This window comes from Salmo salar, chromosome 22 (genome assembly GCF_965601325.2).
Source record: "Salmo salar chromosome 22, fSalSal1, whole genome shotgun sequence".
In the NCBI taxonomy this organism is placed as follows: domain Eukaryota; kingdom Metazoa; phylum Chordata; class Actinopteri; order Salmoniformes; family Salmonidae; genus Salmo; species Salmo salar.
Window position 1 is genome coordinate 53,460,001 of NC_138312.1, and position 19,330 is coordinate 53,479,330.

At 41.9% G+C, this 19,330-nt stretch overlaps 1 protein-coding gene across 2 annotated transcripts in view; it reads left to right on the top strand.

Moving 5' to 3' along the window:
- The window catches only part of LOC106583670 (nuclear factor of activated T-cells, cytoplasmic 2), a 51,070-nt gene that overhangs the window by 22,923 nt on the left and 8,817 nt on the right, over positions 1–19,330 (top strand). For both annotated transcript variants that reach the window (XM_045705441.2, XM_045705442.2), the window contains exons 4-9: positions 324–526; positions 841–1,013; positions 7,408–7,548; positions 13,320–13,375; positions 15,376–15,508; positions 15,735–16,424. In XM_045705441.2, the coding sequence (XP_045561397.2) occupies positions 324–526; positions 841–1,013; positions 7,408–7,548; positions 13,320–13,375; positions 15,376–15,508; positions 15,735–16,424 (1,396 nt within the window). The remainder of the gene's footprint in view (positions 1–323; positions 527–840; positions 1,014–7,407; positions 7,549–13,319; positions 13,376–15,375; positions 15,509–15,734; positions 16,425–19,330) is intronic.

The window sequence follows — 19,330 nt, forward strand, 5'->3', positions numbered from 1 at the left end:
TTAAATGGATACACTCCAAGATCGAAGTGTGTCAGTTGTTTTTAGACCCCACATACAATGTCACTGACTGTGTAGAGTCAGCTCTGCCTCAACCACAAATGAATGGAAAAGATAAGCAGCCAATAAGATTTGTATATTACATGGTGTTTATACCTTTTCCATTCATTTGGGGTTTTGGCACATAGGTGATTCTACACAATAGATGTCTTGGGATGTGGACATATCTCAACACAAGACCACTATTGAGGTCTGAAAACGTTGGTTTTTGGAGTGTAACGTCCCCATAAAGGTAAAACGTTTTGTTTGGTTGTATCTCTCGACAGCTTCATGGGTACAGAGGCACTGCTCCACTGGGCCTGCTGGTGTTCATCGGAACGGCTGACGAGAGGCTCCTCAAACCCCATGCCTTCTACCAGGTGCACCGCATCACGGGGAAAACGGTCACCACACCAAGCCAAGAGAGAAAGGTCAATGGCACCAAGGTCCTGGAGATCCCTCTGGAGCCCAAGAACAACATGAGAGCAGTGTAAGGAGAGCAGTCAAGTTAGAGACAGTACATGCACACACACACACACACACACACACACACACACACACACACACACACACACACACACACACACACACACACACACACACACACACACACACACACACACACACACACACACACACACACACACACACACACACAAACAAACATACATACATATATATGCACACACACACACACACACACAAACAAACATACATATATATGCACACACACACACACACATATGTTTTCAGAGCTAGGGTATAAAATAATTAATAAAACATTGTTTTACTTCCCTTGTAAAGGATTGACTGTGCTGGGATACTAAAGCTGAGAAATGCTGACATCGAGCTCAGGACAGGCGAGACAGACATGGGACGCAAAAACACCTGTGTCCGCCTTGTCTTTCGGGTCCATATTCCTCAACCAGGAGGACAGTATGTCTCTCTTCAAGTGGCCTCCCTTCCCATCGAGTGTTGTAAGTGAACTTTTGTTCCTGAAACCCAAAATTCTATTACTACTACAAATAATAATAATAAATATAGCTGCGAGCAGCAATGAACGGGGTTCACAGGATGACAGAACGGACACAAGATCAGTTGGATATCAAAGCAAGCATGTAGGAACTATCTTCCTTTATGTGCGATCAGGGAAGGCATTACCATGATTATCTCTCAATACCACAAGGATGACGCAGGTGAAGTGTAGTCTAGTACTGTAGGTTGGTTATCTTTGAATTCAAGTCATTAATGTATTGAGTTTATATATAAATATTAATATTTATAATATATATGCGCTGACTGCTCAAGCGGCACATATTCTGGTTTCTAATTTTCCTAAATAAAGATCCACTTTTCACTACGTTCAGACCACATAATAGGGCAACACTATGTGATTATACAGATACAATGCATTCGGAAAGTATTCAGACCCCATCCCTTTTTCGGAAAGTATTCAGACTCTTTTCCTTTTTCAAAATTTTGTTACGTTATAAACTTATAAAATTGATCCAATAATTTTTTCCCTCATCAATTTACACACAATACCCCATAGTGACATCACAATACCCCATAATCACAAAGTGAAAACTGTTTTTTAGAATTTTTATGCACATTCATTAGAAATAAAAAACAGAAATACCTTCTTTACATAAGTATTCAGACCCTTTGCTATGAGATCCGGAACTGGGCTCAGGCACATCCTGTTTCTTTTGATCATCCTTGAGATGTTTCCACAACTTTCTTGGAGTCCACTTGTGGTAAATTCAATTGATTGGACATGATTTGGAAAGGCACACACCTGTCTACAGTATATAAGGTCCCACAGTTGACAGTGCATGTCAGAGCAAAAACCAAGCCATGAGGTCGAAGGAAGTGTCTGTAAAGCTCAGAGAGAGGGTTGTGTCAATGCACAGATCTGGGGAAGGCTACCAAAAACTTTCTTGAAGGTCCCCAAGAACACAGTGGCCTCCATCATTCTTAAAAGGAAGAAGTTTGGAACCACTAAAACTCTTCCTAGAGCTCCCTGACCAATAACCCAATGGTCACTCTGACAGAGCTCCAGAGTTCCTCTGTGGAGATGGGAGAACCTTCCAAAAGGACAACCATCTCTGCAGCAACCCACCAATCAGGTCTTTATGGTTGAGTGGCCAGACGGAAGCCAGCACACACATACCAATTGATTGATGGACTGCTCAATGTATATATTTCTTCTCTTGCTTTGTTTGCTATTTTCCAAATCTCTGATAAGCTACCCAGGAAATGGCTGAAAATAGCCCATATTAATATATGTAGCCTTAGAAATAAGGTTCATGAGACCAATAACTTGCTAACATCAGGTAATATTCATATATAGTATTAGCCATTTCTGAGACTCACTTAGATAATTCATTTGATGATACAGCAGTAGCAATACAACGACATACCATCTATAGAAGAAACAGAAATGCTTATGGGGGAGGTGTTGCTGTATATATACAGTATATATATTCAGAGCCATATTGTCACAGGCGTCGAAAGGATTAGACCAAGGCACAGCGTGTATACTGCTCATTCTTGATTTATTTTATGAGAACACTTAAACAAAATAACCAACGACCAACAGTTCCGTCAGGTAAAACAACTAAACGGAAAATAACCACCCACAAAACCCAGAGGAAAACAGGCTGCCTAAGTATGGCTTCCAATCAGAGACAACGAAAGACACCTGCCTCTGATTGGAAACCATACTCGGCCACACGTGGAAAATGAAACATAGAAACTGAAAACTAGAACAAATTCCCCTAGAAACAAACCAACCCCAAAACACCCAAAACAACCCCCCTGCCACGCCCTGACCATTCTACTATGGCAAAATGACCCTTTTCACTGGTCAGGACGTGACACATATCCCTGTAATGCTTAGAGAAAATCTCATGTCAAGTGTTATTGAAGTGTTGTGGTTGCAGGTTCACTTGGCACATCTAAAGCCTTTTCTTTTGGGTTGTTGCTATAGGCCACCAAGTGCTAACAGTCAGTATCTAAATAATATGTGTGAAACACTTGATAGTGTATGTGATGTAAACAGAGAGGTCTACTTTCTTGGGGACCTGAATATTGACTGGTTTTCATCAAGCTGTCTGCTCAAGAGGAAGCTTCTTTCTGTAACCAGTGCCTGTAATCTGGTTCAGGTTATTAATCAACCTACCAGGGTGTTTACAAACACTACAGGAACAAGATCATTCACATGTATCAATCACATTTTTACTAATACTGTAGAACTTTGTTCTAAATCTGTATCCGTACCCATTGGATGCAGTGATCAGAGTATAGTGGCTATATCCAGGAAAGCCAAAGTTCCAAAAGCTGGGCCTAAAATAGTGTATTGGAGATCATATAAAATATTTATCTGTGACTCTTATGTGGATGATGTTACAAATATTTGTTGATCTGATGTGATTAATAAGGTGCATCCAGACGCTGCACTTGCTGAAATTATGAAATTGCTTCTTCCAATTTGATAAACATGCACCTGTTAGACTGCTAGAACTGAGTGTTAGAACTGGCTAATAAGTCTGGCTGCTTATCGGACTGGCTGACTTACTGCAAATTGAGAAATTATGTAACTAAACTAAACAAAAAGAAGAAACTGTATTATGAAGCCAAGATCAATGATATAAAGAATGACGGAAAAAAACTTTGGAGTACTTTAAATTCAATTATGGTCAGAAAGACAAATTCAACTCCATCTTTCATCGAATCAGATGGCTTATTCATCACAAAACCATTTGATGATGCCAATTATGTGTAAAGTGTGGTGTACCACAGCAGCTCTCTAGGACCTCTACTATTTTCTATTTATACCAATGACCTGTCACTGGCATTAAACAAAGCATGTGTGTCCATGTATGCTGATGATTCAACCATAAACACATCAGCAACCACAGCTAATGAAGTCACTGAAACGCTTAAAAAGAGTTGCAGTCTGTTTTGGAATGGGTGGCCAGTAATAAACTGGTCCTGAACATCTCTAAAACTAAGAGCATTGTATTTGGTACCAATCATTCCCTAAGTTCTAGACCTCAGCTGATTCTGGTAATGAATGGTGTGGCTGTTGAACAAGCTGAGGAGACTAAATTACTTAGTGTTACCTTAGATTGTAAAAAAAAAGCAAGTCCTGCAAGTTTTGTCTTATCTTGATTATTGTCCAATTGTGTGGTCGAGTGTTGCAAGGAAATGCCTAGTTAAGCTGCAGCTGGCCCAGAACAAAGTGGCACATCCTGTTCTTCATTGTAATCAGAGGGCTGATATAAATACTATGCATGCCAGTCACTCTTGGTCAAGAGTTGAGGAGAGACTGATTGCATCGCTTCTTCTTTTAATAAGAAACGTTAATGTGTTGAAAATCCCAAATTGTTTGCATAGTCAACTTACACACATCTCTGACACATACACTTACCCCACCAGACATGCCACCAGGGGTCTTTTCACAGTCCCCAAATCCAGAACAAATTCAAGAAAGCGTACAGTATTATATAGAGCCGTTATTGCATGGAACTCCGTTCCATCTCATATTGCTCAAGTGAACAGCAAACCTGGTTTCAAAAAACAGATAAAGCTACACCTCACGGGACAATGCCTCTCCTCTATTGGTTCTAGATAGTTTGTGTATATGTATTGATATGTAGGCTACGTGTGCCTTTTGTCATTTTTTATTTATTTATGTAGTTCTGTCCTTGAGCTGTTGTCTATTAATGTTCTGTATTATGTCATGTTTCGTGTTTTGTGTGGACCCCAGGAAGAGTAGCTGCTGCTTTTGCAACAGTTAATGGGAATCCTAATAAAATACCAAATACCACTCCTCAGTAAAAGGCACATGACAGCCCACAGTTTGCCAAAAGGTACCCAAAGGACTCTCTGACCATGAGCAACAAGATTCTCTGGTCTGATGAAACCAAGATTGAACTCTTTGGCCTGAACGCCAAGTGTCACATCTGGAGGAAACCTGGCACCATCCCTAAGGTGAAGCATGGTGGTGGCAGCATCATGCTTTGGGGATGTTTTTTAGTGGCAAGGACGGGGAGACTAGTCAGGATCAAGGGAAAGATGAACGGAGCAAAGTACAGAGAGATCCTTGATGAAAACCTGCTCCAGAGCGCTCAGGACCTCAAACTGGGGTGAAGGTTCACCTTCCAACAGGACAATGACCCTAAGCACACAGTCAAGACAACGCAGGAGTGGCTTTGGGACAAGTCTCTGAATGTCCTTGAGTGGCCCAGCCAGAGTCCGGACTTGAACCTGATCGAACATCTCTGGAGAGACCTGAAAATAGCTCCCCATCCAACCTGACAGAACTTTAGAGGATCTGCAGAGAAGAATGGGAGAAACTAATCAAATACAGGTGTGCCAAGCTCGTAGCGTCATACCTAAGAAGACTCAAGGCTGTAATCGCTGCCAAAGGTGCTTCAACAAAGTACTGAGTAAAGGGTCTGAATACTTATATAAATGTGATATTTCCGTTTTTTATACATTTGTTAAAATTTCTAAAAACCTCTTTTTGCTTTAGATGTGGGCTATTGTGTGTAGATTGATAGATTAAGGCTGTAACATAACAAAATGTGGAAAAAGTCAATGGGTCTGAATACTTTCTGAATGTACTGTATACAAATCACAATATCTTACATTCTCTGTCTGCATAATTTAAATCTAACATTCATTTGCATTAAATCGAACATTAAAGTTCACTTGAGAAATAGTTATTGCTCTAGTATCCTATGGTGCAACTGGTGTCAATGACATCCACAGTGCCACAAACGTTTCTGGTGCAGCCATCTAAAGTTGCAGTGGCTTTATATTCACACAGCTTCTAAGGACTACATAACATCTACATAAGGTTTACATACCAAATTTCATGGCCCCATGTGCATCGGTTCAGTTCTTATAGTCTTGGTGTGATATGGTACCATCTAGTGGTCTAGCATTGCCGACTTTGAATGCAGCAAATAATCATTCTTAAATTCATTAGAAGCTAATTCATTGAGTTTATATACTAAATCTGGAGTCAATATAACTCGTGGTTCATGAGTATTTTTAGCATTAGCATATGTGCTAACGTCCATCTATAGGTACAGTGCAGCCATATTTAAATGCAGCAACAACAAAAAATCTCAAAACCATTAAAGACTGATGTAGTCTAAATATAACATTTGGAGTGAATATGACGTATGGTTCATAAGGAGAAGATTATTACCAAATTCAGACAGGTTAATCTTAGGGACGTCCCTGATAGCGATGACACGTTTTAAATTGATAGGCCACTGTGGAGTGGATTTACAGTGGTTTAAATGGACATGTAAAATCAGATTTTTGATTTGTCACTAACTCAAGCCATCTTTTGACCGATCCATTAGCTTTTCTCTAACTTTGTTGATTACATTCCAAATTTGGTGTCATTTGGTCTTACGGCTCATGAGAAGAATATTCATTTGTTTGCATATTTTATGTGCTAATATTCATCTACTGCTATAGTGTGGCCATCTTTGAATGCATCAACGTTATTTTCTCAAACGTTATTTTCTCCAAAGATACAATTTGGAGTGAATCTGACTTTTCGTCCACGAGAAGAAGATATTTTATGATTATTTTAATCATAAGAATGATATAGTCAAAAAAGTGAATTGTTAAAGGGATACTTCGGGAATTTGCCAATAATGCCTTTTATCTACTTCTGATCAACTCGTGGATACCATTTCTATGTCTCTGTGTCCAGTATGAAGGAAGTTAGAGGTAGATTTGCAATACAATGCTAACTAGCATTAGTTTAATGACTGGAAGTCTATGGGTATCTGCTAGCATGTCTTTCCACCCTCTGTGGAAAGGGTTCTACCTGGAACAAAAAGGTTCTTCAAATGGTTCTCCTATTGGGACAGCCGAATTACTCTTTCAGGTTCTAGACAGCACCTTTTTTCTAAGAGTTTATTCTTGAGTTATTTGTCAAGAAAAAAAGAAACAAAATAATACAGAGAATAACAATAAAGCTTCGCTATCAACCACAAAAAATCATCTGCAGAGCGATTGAATTAGAAACTTTTATTCATTGATGTGCTTTAAAAGGAGGGGATTATACAACTGGAATTTAGTAATCTACGTCATGATGAGTCATTTGCATTGGAATGGATAATATGCCTTCATGTCTTAGTTGAAATGGTTAAATGCGGAAAACACATTTCAGTTGAATGCATTCAGTTGTACAACTGACTAGGTATCCCCCTTTCACTTTCCCTTTACACTTATTTTACTCACAGCTTGTGCAAAACGTTGCCCTCAGAATGTGACTCATGTTCTCCTATGGTTGTTCTAATGTTCTCCTAAAGACGTTCTACTGTCGTTCCACAGCCCAGAGGTCGGCCCACGAGCTTCCCACTGTAGAGCGCCAGGACGTGGAGCGCTGCTCGGTTCTAGGGGGACAGCAGGTGATACTGACAGGACAGAACTTCACCTCTGATTCCAAGGTGGTGTTCACAGAAAAGACACCTGGTGAGGACTTTACAATCAATCAATCAATCAATCAAATATATTTATTAAGCCCTTTTTACATCAACAGTTGTACTTTACAGGAGCCTTGCCTAGACTCCTAAGAGCAAACAGAAGGGCAAAAGTAATTGTATCTTATAATGGCATACTGTACACCTCCTTTAGTAATGTTCAGCATCATGGTAGTAAATTAGAGAAATGGGCTAAGCCTTTAAGTCTTTTCTTCACACAGCAGTTAGTAGCCTTGGGTTGTGTGAGCCCGGAGCATAGCGTGAGGCAGCTTGATGTACAAGTACACTCCCTGAACAGGATGCTATAGTCTATCTATAATCTATCGCAGGGCCTTACCCCGAATTGGGGTTGAATGCCGGTAAATGGGTTACCGAGATATACTGAGATATCCCTCCCAAAACCACTCCCTTTTCCCCGGATAAATAACTGCGAGAATTATAATAAATTATTTATATGAACAGCATGACGTGAAATGGAACTGTTCAATTATATGAGATGTCTAAATATGTTCTTCTCTTTGGCCTTCGCTCTGCTATCTGCATGATCAATGATCAACACTCAGGGTGGGGACAGACAGCGCATGTTTAATCTCATCATGGTAACGTTTTTTTCTTGTGACAGGTAGGCCCTACATTTGCTCCAGCATTGCCTTTGCTGCAGTAACATAAGGACTGAATGCGCATCTAATTTACATGTCTCCGTCTGGCTTTCGGGGGCCACCATATCTTTTTATTGTACTTTATTGTAGTTGTTTTAAATCAGTGCATACAGGAGCACACTCTCGTAGTCTTTCTCTCTCTCCAACAATTCCATTCAAATTCCAGCCAATCCAAATAGACCTTTACAAAAAAAGATTGCAGTTTTGAAACTGCAGTAAATGTACAATAAATGACTGTAGTATTTTGGACCCAGTAATTGCTGAATAACTGCAGTGTTATCCTGCACTCTAACTGCACTTACACTACAAAATGACTGCAGTAAAAAAACACAGTGTTATTGTGGATGTCACGTCCTGACCATAGAAAGCTGTTATCTTCTATGGTAGAGTAGGTCAAGGCGTGACAGGTTTTTTTTTTCTAGTTTAGTTTTTCTATGTTGTTATGTTCTAGTTTTGTATTTCTATGTTGGGTTTTTGTTTGGGATGATCTCCAATTAGAGGTAGCTGGTCATCGTTGTCTCTAATTGGAGATCATACTTAAGTAGGTGTTTTTCCCACCTGGGTTTGTGGGAGATTGTTTTTGAGTTAGTGTATGTTTCACCTCTGCGTCACGGTTTGTTGTTTTTGTTCTTTAGTTTATGTGTATGTATTGCATAGTTTCACAGTGAAAATAAAATGTGGAACGACACACACGCTGCACTTTGGTCCGCTCCTTCCTACGACAACCGTGACTGAATCTCCCACCACCAAAGGACCAAGCAGCGTGGAATGGACCAGTGGACTTGGGAGGAGATACTGGACGGGAAAGGACCCTGGAGGCAGGCTGGGGAGTATCGCCGTCCTAAAGAGGAGATTGAGGCAGCGAAAGCGGAGCGGTGATATTATGAGGCACTATACCAACCACGAGGCAGCCCCCCCAAAAAAATGTTTTGGGGGGGGGGGCACACGGGGAGATGGAGACCTGAGCCAACTCCCCATGCTTACCGTGGGGAGCGAGTGACGAAGCAAGCACCGTGTTATGCGGTGATGCGCACTGTGTCGCCAGTGCGCATTCACAGCCCGGTGTGATCTGTGCCCGCGCCCCGCATTTGTCGAGCTAGGTTGAGCATTCAGCCAGGAAGGGTGGTGCCTGCTCAGCGCTCCTGGTCTCCAGTTTGCCTTCTCGGTCCAGGATATCCTGCGCCGGCTCTGCGCAATGTCTCGCCAGTCCGTATTCACAGCCCAGTGCGTCCTGTGCCAGCGCCCCGCGTTTGCTGGGCGAAAGTAAGCATCCAGCCAGGATCGTTTGTGCCAGCTCTATGCTCGAGACCTCCAGTGCGCCTCCACGGCCCAGTATATCCTGTGCCTGCCCCACGTACCCGGCCTCCGGTGAGTCTATCCAGCTTGGTACGCCCTGTGCCTGCTCCTCGCACTTGCCCTGAGGTGCGTGTCACCAGTCTGGCGCCACCTGTGCCAGCCCCACGCATCAGGCCTCCAGTGCGCCTGCCCAGTCCGGGGTGTCCTGTTCCTGCTTCCCGCACTCGCCCTGAGGTGCGTGTTACCAGTCTGGCGCCACCTGTGCCAGCCCCACGCATCAGGCCTCCAGTGCGCATTCCCAATCCAGAGCTTCCGGCGACAGTTCCCAGTCCAGAGCTTCCGGCGACAGTTCCCAGTCCAGAGCTTCCGGCGACAGTTCCCAGTCCAGAGCTTCCGGCGACGTTTTACAGCCCAGAACCTCCTGAGATGGCCCGCAGCCCGGAACCTCCGGTGATGGTCCGGGTCCTTCGGCGACGATCCAGGGTCCGGTGACACAAAAGCAGAGGGATCAGCAGGCGGAGCAGGGGTTACGCCCCGAACAGGAGCCACCTCCTCTGCTGGAGGATCTGCGGGATGAGAAGGTTCTGCGTACTGCACCCGAGCCGCCATAGACATTAGTCACCCTCCCTAACCCTCCCTTTTTTTTTTTTTCTTTTTTTTTTTTGTTATGTTTGGAGTCCGCACCTTTTGGGGGGGGGGGGGGGCTGTACTGTCACGTCCTGACCATAGAAAGCTGTTCTTTTCTATGGTAGAGTAGGTCAGGGTGTGACGGAGGTGTTCTAGTTTAGTTTTTCTATGTTATGTTCTAGTTTTGTATTTCTATGTTGGATTTTTGTTTGGGATCTCCAATTAGAGGCAGCTGGTCATCGTTGTCTCTAATTGGAGATCATACTTAAGTAGGTGTTTTTCCCACCTGGGTTTGTGGGAGATTGTTTTTGAGTTAGTGTATGTTTCACCTCTGTGTCACGGTTTGTTGTTTTTTTGTCATTCAGTTTATTTATGTATTGCATAGTTTCACAGTGAAAATAAAATGTGGAACGACACAGACGCTGCACTTTGGTCCGCTCCTTCCTACGACAACCGTGACAGTGGATGCAGCATACTGCAGTTACACTGCACTCTGACTGCAGTTATACTGCACTCGAACTGCAATCTTTTTTTTGTAAGGGGATAACTTGTTTCATATAGATGTCCTAGCCTACCGCTTTCAGATAATACATTCATGCAGTATTAGCCATTTATCTAATGAATGATGGGTTATTCATAAGTGGATAATCTCTGTCTCTTGTGCAATACGAATTTTGGCTGGAAATACTGGGTTACCTGGGAGAAAAGTGATTTATTCTCGGGATGGCACATTTGTAAAATATACAACCCTACCCCAAATCTATCTCCTTAATGCTGAGTGCCAAGTAGAGATGCACCGGGTCGGATTCTTATGACTATCAAACTCCCACCCTTCCGATCTCAGGGCAGACACTCAAACCACAAGGCCACTGAGTTCCTACAGCTCTAATTGATCATTATTTTTGTAATAGTTGTCCTATTGACATGACAGTTGCCAGAATGGTATTTTTTGTATATATATATTTTTTTACCTTTGGCTCACTCTTTCTCTCGCAATTTTACTCTGTTGTGATCCAGAATGAATGTACTGCATGTTCTGAAACCAACATGCTCAGCTTTCACCTGCTTAGATTTGTATAGATTACTGTTCTCAATGGACTGGTTTCAATGGACTCCAAGCTCTCAATCATCACCATGGCTGTACAATGCAAAGATTTATTTCAGACCACCACTACTAGCCCAACATGGATATGATTATTATCATCTAGTTTGTTTATTTGTATTCCCATCTTGTTTGCATATTGCCAAGGCAACTGTTAGCACTGGAGCCATAGTACAGGGCAGTGATATGTCTAGTTCAGTCGTAATAACACCCTGACTGCAATACAGGAAGGGGAACTAGATAATCGGTTTACAGTGACGCACTACTCCCAAAAGCTTGGAGTTGGAACAGTCACAAAACAGTTATGCACTGCACATGCTCAAAGAACACAAATCAATCAAATATGCCAGTTAGCAGACACTTTTTTCCTGTGGGAATTGAACCTATGATCTTAGCCTGGCCACTGCTACGCTCTTCCTGAGTCACATAGGACAGTCATTATTTAAATTATTCATTTTCATCATTGCATCGTCATTACAGGATTATGACGCCTCTGTGCCGTGTCTTCTAACATAGAGGTGTTAGGTAACAAGGTCTGGGTCTTCTAACATAGAGGTGTTAGGTAACAAGGTCTGGGTCTTCTAACATAGAGGTGTTAGGTAACAACGCCTGGGTTTTCTAACATAGAGGTGTTAGGTAACAACGCCTGGGTCTTCTAACATAGAGGTGTCAGGTAACAAGGTCTGGGTCTTCTAACATAGAGGTGTTAGGTAACAACGCCTGGGTCTTCTAACATAGAGGTGTTAGGTAACAAGGTCTGGGTCTTCTAACATAGAGGTGTTAGGTGACAAGGTCTGGGTCTTCTAACATAGAGGTGTCAGGTAACAAGGTCTGGGTCTTCTAACATAGAGGGTGCTTAGGTAACAAGGTCTTCTAACATAGAGGTGTTAGGTAACAAGGTCTTCTAACATAGAGGTGTTAGGTAACAAGGTCTGGGTCTTCTAACATAGAGGTGTTAGGTAACAAGATCTGGGTCTTCTAACATAGGTGTTACTAACATAAGTGTTAGGTAACAAGGTCTGGGTCTTCTAACATAGAGGTGTTAGGTAACAAGATCTTCTAACATAGAGGTGTTAGGGAACAACGCCTGGGTCTTCTAATATAGAGGTGTTAGGGAACAACGCCTGGGTCTTCTAACATAGAGGTGTTAGGGAACAACGCCTGGGTCTTCTAACATAGAGGTGTCAGGTAACAAGGTCTTCTAACATAGAGGTGTTCGCTAACAAGGCCTGGGTGCAGAATAAAGGCACTGTTATGAGCTTGTAAACTGCTCTCTTGTTTAGCATGTGGTTTAGTGCGAGAGGATGTGGTTAGACAAACATCGATACCATCTCCAAGCAGACAGACGTTTCTGTCTCACTTTACTCAAAACGTGGTCTGTAAGCAGGAGGTAAACGTTGAGATGGGAATATACTAGAACAGAGATCAATGGCAATCATTACTGATACTGCCTACGTACCAGTTTCTGAGAAGAACATGGGGGTGGATATGCGGTTTTCATATAAATCTTCATCACCATTATAGGTTTACAGATGCCTGCTTAACATTGTGAAAATTGTTTTTGTAATTGCTAAGTTTGATGCTACCAACACAGACCTGTGTTTGTTGGTGAGTGTTCATGGGATGTTAAAGCTTCTATCTGTAAATACACCAGCTAGCTTGTCTTATGCCCTTATATTTTAAATAATAACAATAAATTATATTTCTAGTTTCTAGTTGCCTTAACACTCCTGGCTTCACACTCCTGCCTTCACACTCCTTCCTTCACATTCCTGCTTTCACACTCCTGCCTTCACATTCCTGCCTTCACACTCCTTCCTTCACATTCCTACCTTCACATTCCTGCCTTCACACTCCCTCCTTCACATTCCTGCCTTCACATTCCTGCCTTCATTTTCCTGCCTTCACACTCCTTCCTTCACAGTCCTTCCTTCACATTCCTACCTTCACATTCCTGCCTTCACACTCCCTCCTTCACATTCCTGCCTTCATATTCCTCTCTCTACTTATTGTATGGTTTGTTCATATCAATCTCTGCTCCCCTCCTGATTAAGGTACACTGCATTGTGTTTCTTTCAGACGGGCTGCAAATCTGGGAAGCAGAAGCTACAGTAGACCGAGACAAGAGCCAGAAAGTGAGTTACTGTCCTATCACCTTTACCAACAGTACTAGCTAACTCCTACACTGTAAAAATAGAAAGTCTCAAAACACCATGACTGTGTAGTGAAACCACGAGAAGTAGTGCACCTAAGCTGAGATCTGGTGTTTGGAGGGTGTTTCAATCTAAACCCAATATAACAGTTATGATACACTGAATGTGTTTTAACGCTGTAATATCTAACTTATTGGGTGACCCGACCAAATTCACATAGAAATGTGAGTTAAAGATCTATCATTCTCATTGAACGCAACTCTATGTGCGCTATTTCTATGCTTCCCATTCTTAAGTTTTTGTACACCAGCTTCAAACAGCTGAAAATACAATATTTGTGGTTATTGAAAATATATTTCACAGCGGTTTATATGGTACAATGATTCTCTACACGTTGCTTGTTTTGTCACATAAACTGAAATTAGGTGAAGTACTAGAATTTTAGCAACCAGGAAATGACGGAGCAATGTCTGCATATTGCACCTTTAAAACAGAAAATAAGTACTCTGAAACACCCAAAGTGGTTCTTCAACCTGAATATTGGTGTTTTTAAGAGAGTGTTGTGAAAACACTTTTTGGGGTTTCAGTGCATGTAAAAGTCAGCGTCAAAACACAAAAACGGTGTTTTCTCATACAATCAATGGTTTACAAAGGCTACTAGTTTATAGCCTAAATATCAATATTTTTGGGTGAAATTCCACCTTTATTTGTTCAACGCTTTATTTAGACAGATTAGAAACAGGAGGGGCAGTAAGATGGTACATTTAGTTAGAATTTTACTCAATCAACCTCAGCCACAATGTAAGAAATTATTCTGGGGTGAATTTAAATGGACCAACATATAGTATAGTAAAAAATGTATAATAAAAATGAATGCAAGTGGTGCAGAGCCTGTGGTCTAGCGGTAACGCCTCCGGCATAGACACGTCACCCCTTTCCACACCGAAGACCAGGGTTAAATTCCCTGCTACAACCCTTCAGTCTGTTTCTCCCATCTATCTGTATCCCCTCTGTCATTTCAGAACTGCCTCAATGAAGTGTTAAAATATATTTTCATTTTTTTTATTCATTTCAATGATTTGTTAATTTAATTTTACCAAAATAATGTTAGAATACATCCAACTTAATATGTTGCTCAATTTATTTAATGACGATAACCAAAGAGACTGAGAGAGAACATTGAGGGATTGAACTCATTGGAAGTCTTTGGTTTTAATTACCTTGCTTTTCCTATCTTGCCACATGACTGTTTTTAGAGGATTGTGTGTAATAAATTCTTTCTAACAATGTTGTATGCATGTTTGAAGAAAAAAAAAGTATATTAGTATGAAGCTTGTGGTGAGGTGTAATGGAGGTGTAATGGATCATGATGAACGCATATCAAAACCGTCAGTCAAATTTACATTCTATTCTTGCAGTTCAACCTCCAGCTAGTGCTGGTTGTTTGAACACTGTACTTGATGATGCCGGCCAAAAAATGTAAGCTTTAAGACACTTCATAAAAAGGGATCTAATTCTGCCCTAAATGGGATTTAAAATATCATAATGGTGTTTAGAAGCTTTTAGAGAGTGGAAACAACACCAAAATAGAAGCTATCTAATTCTGCACTAAACAGGACTCGAAACACCAAAATAGTGTTTTAAATTTGCTGTTAGTGCTGCTAGTCCCTGGCAAGGTGTTGCACAACACTTGATTAAGTGGTGTTACAACACACCATGTAATGTTTCAGAACATCTCAGGATGATGTGTTTCAATACTCCAGCAAAGATAAGGTTTCGTCTCCTTCAAGTTGGTGGTAGCTCAGTTGCCACTAGTTGTGGTGTTACAAAGCGCTTCATTTTAACAGTTTACTTTTCCTTGTCAATGTTCTTCTACATGATGTCGTACAGTCTCAGTATAGATATGTCCACACCGTCGCCCAGTGATACTCTCTATGACAAATGACTGATTGACGTTCATCTGCACCATATGTTATATCTAGAGCATGCTGTTTGTGGAGATCCCTCCGTATCGAGATCCCACCATTCATCACGCGGCTAAAGTCAACTTCTATGTGATCAACGGGAGGAGAAAACGCAGTCAGGCGCAGCACTTCACCTACACTCCTTTAACCGGTGAGTCCATCCTTGCTCTATCCTTACATCGTTTAGTCATCATTAGAACTGGATACAGCCACACCTTACATTGCAAATTTCATCACTATCCCATTGATTACTAGTTGAAGGAATAGTTCAGCCAAGTTACATATTGACAATGTGTCATTTTTTGAAGTGTGAACACCAACTGTTAATTATAACTCAAATCATCCAAAATCTGATTTAGAGTTGATGTCCTTTTCAGTTCCCGCCATTAAAACGGAACCCGTAGATGACTTCCAGTTCGGCCAGCTGGGCTGCGCTGTCTCCCAAATCCTAGGAATGTCATCCAAGTCCTACCACCACACCCCCAGTAGCCACCTCAACCCTAATAGCCACATAGTGGCTGGCATGACATCCTTGGCATCCTGCCAGCGTGCGAGCCATCATGATCCCAATGCCTATCAACCACAGGACCCATCTGTCTATTACCCCAGTAAAAGCCGAAGCCTGGGTAGCACCCCTGTCCTGAATCAAGATATGAACCACCACCCAGTGATGGTCCACAGTGGTTCCCCATCTCAGATGTCCTATACCCAGCACTACTCCAGCCAAGTGTCCCAACCCTTCCACCCCTCTCGCTCGGCCACCAATCAGCGAGTTGTCAACGTAGCTGTCCCATTGGCCCAACACCAGCACGCCACCATGGTTGGTGATGGGTACCGGGCTGCAGCTTCATTATGGAAGGTTGGTGACTCGCCAGAGGCCTGTTCCTCAGAAGGCCAGTACCAGGGCTTCATGCACTCGGTGGTGCCTGTCTTGAGCAGGTCTCCACCACGACACAGCCACATCCTGACCCAGAGAAGTCCAGCCGCTACAGGGAGCCAGAGTGGGCCAGTCCCTGGGAAGGTGACAGCGAAGCAAGAAAACCTGAACCAAGCCTATCTGGATGATGGTGAGTTAGTACAAAACATATTGGATACTGCAGAAACGTACTGTACCCCAGGCTCCTCTAACTTGTTTTAAATTCGTGACAATGTGTATGGTTAAATGGTTATTGATGCTGGAACTTGGGATGGACTATACTGATATACAGTGCACAGCAACATTTTCAAAGAGACTCTGATATGTTTGAAATCGGAAACTCATTTAGCCATATCCCTAAGCGTGACTACAGTTTGTACAAAGGAGATACAGATGATGAACAAACAGAAACAGAACATGTACACACACAAACAAACGTTCTAAATAGTACCAGATAGGGGTTCTATGTCTTGTAACCATAGCGGAAGCCTGTTTTTAAGGTTCAATAAAGAACCATGCTCATAAGGTTCCAAATGGAACCTGTATGGTGCTGTAAAGAACCTTTTTCCTAAGGTTCTATAATGAACCATTAAAAAAGGTTCTATATAGTACCAAAAAAGGGTTTTGCAATGGTTACAACCCTTTTTTATGGTTATTTATAGAACCTTTATGGAGAATGGATCTATAAATAACCACAAGACACCGTCACTGGCCATAGTCATATATAATATCTAATGGCATAACACAACACTTTAGGTAAACTGGAATGACACTCATTCGAGGTTGCACAAAAAGAGCTGTGAGCAAACCATGCCACAAAATATTCAAATGAGCCATCTCCCATACATTATCACTAAAAGATCAAACGACCCTTTTATGAACTTTAAGGAACCATTGAAGTGCAACAAGAGTTCCACATAGAACCATCACCCTTCCCAAAGAACCCTTGAGGAACCTTCATTTTTTTGTGTGTAGAGCACATGTGAAAACAGTCAGTATGTGAATGTGTGCCAGCAGTAGCCTCCCATTATCAACTGCCCTAGCCTTTGGGCCTTGACAGAGGAGGGATAGGGTCTTCTACTCTGAATCCGTCAGCATCAAATCAATTCCTAGACCCAACACTAGATTCAGGGTTTTGGCAATGAGGCCCTTTATCTACTTCCCAAGAGTCAGATGAACTTATGTATAACATTTTTATGTCTTTGCGTACAGTTTGAAGTCGTGTTAGCATAGATACCCATAGACTTCCAGTCATTCCGTTAACGGTAGTTATCAAAACTATCTCTAACTTCCTTCATACTGGACACAGAGACATAATGGTATCCATGAGTTCATCTGACTTTGGGGAAGTAGATAAGGGGCCTCATTGCCAAAATCCCGAAGTATCCCTTTGAAAGATTGGATAGCTCTGAGTAACCCCATTTCCATCCACAGGTCGTATGTGAGTAAAGTCACAACGTATAAAGAAAATCATGACAGCTGTGATGGAAACAGGAAGTTTCATTATAATTTTTGAAATGCCGAGAGATCATTTGTTCGTTCGACATGGTGGGATCTTTTTGTTTCGGTAAAATGTATTATGCGAGAAATGGTGGTGGAAACGCCTTCATGCCAAATATTGATATAATAACCATCATATCGAAGTAAACTTGCAGTCATGCAATGATATGGTGTGTGGTCCTCCCACTACGACTCGGGAAACTATGCAGTTTATTAGGCTACATATAGTGCCTTGCAAAAGTATTCATTCCCTTGGCGTTTTGCCTATTTTGATGCATTACAACCTGTAATTTATATGGATTTTATTTGGATTTCATGTAATGGACATACATAAAATAGTCCAAATTGGTGAAGTGAAATGTAAAAAATAACTTGTTTCAAAAAAATTCAAAATGGAAAAGTGGTGTGTGCATATGTATTCACCCCCTTTGCTATGAAGCCCCTAAATAAGATCTTACCTTCAGAAGTCACATAATTACTTAAATAAAGTCCACTTGTGTGCAATCTAAGTGTCACATGATCTGTCACACGATCTCAGTATATATACACCTGTTCTGAAAGGCCCCAGAGTCTGCAACACCACTAAGCAAGGGGCACCACCAAGCAAGTGACACCATGAAGACCAAGGAGCTCTCCTAACAGGTCAAGGACAAAGTTGTGGAGAAGTACAGATCAGGGTTGGGTTATAAAAAAAGATCTGAAACTTTGAACATCCCACAAAGCACCATTAAATCGATTATTAAAAAATGGAAAGAATATGTCACCACAAGAAACCTGCCAAGAGAGGGCCGCCCACCCAAACTCACAGACCAGGCAAGGAGGGCATTAATCAGAGAGGCAACAAAGAGACCAAAGATAACCCTGAAGGAGAGAAAAGCTCCACAGCGGAGATTGGAGTATCTGTCCATAGGACCACTTTAAGCCGTACACTCCACAGAGCTGAGCGTTACAGAAGAATGTCCAGAAAAAAGCCATTGCTTAAAGAAAAAAATAAGCAAACACGCTTGGTGTTCACCAAAAGGCATGTGGGAGACACCCCAAACATATAGAAGAAGGTACTCTGGTCAGTTGAGACTAAAATTGGCCATCAAGGAACACGCTATGTCTGGTGCAAACCCAACACCTTTCATCACCCCGAGAACACCATCCCCACAGTGAAGCATGGTGGTGGCAGCATCATGCTGTGGGGAAGTTTTTCATCGGCGGGACTGGGAAACTGGTCAGAACTGAAGGAATGATGGATGGCGCTAAATAAAGGAAATTCTTGAGAGAAACCTGTTTCAGTCTTCCAGAGATTTGAGACTGGGACAGAGGTTCACCTTCCAGCAGGACAATGACCCTAAGCATACTGCTAAAGCAACACTCGAGTGGTTTAAGGGGAAACATTTAAACATCTTAGAATGGCCTAGTCAAAGCCCAGACCTCAATCCAATTGAGAATCTGTGGTATGACTTAAAGATTGCTGTACACCAGCGAACCCATCCAACTTGAAGGAGCTGGAGCAGTTTTGCCTTGAAGAATGGGCAAAAATCCCAGTGGCTAGATGTGCCAAGCTTA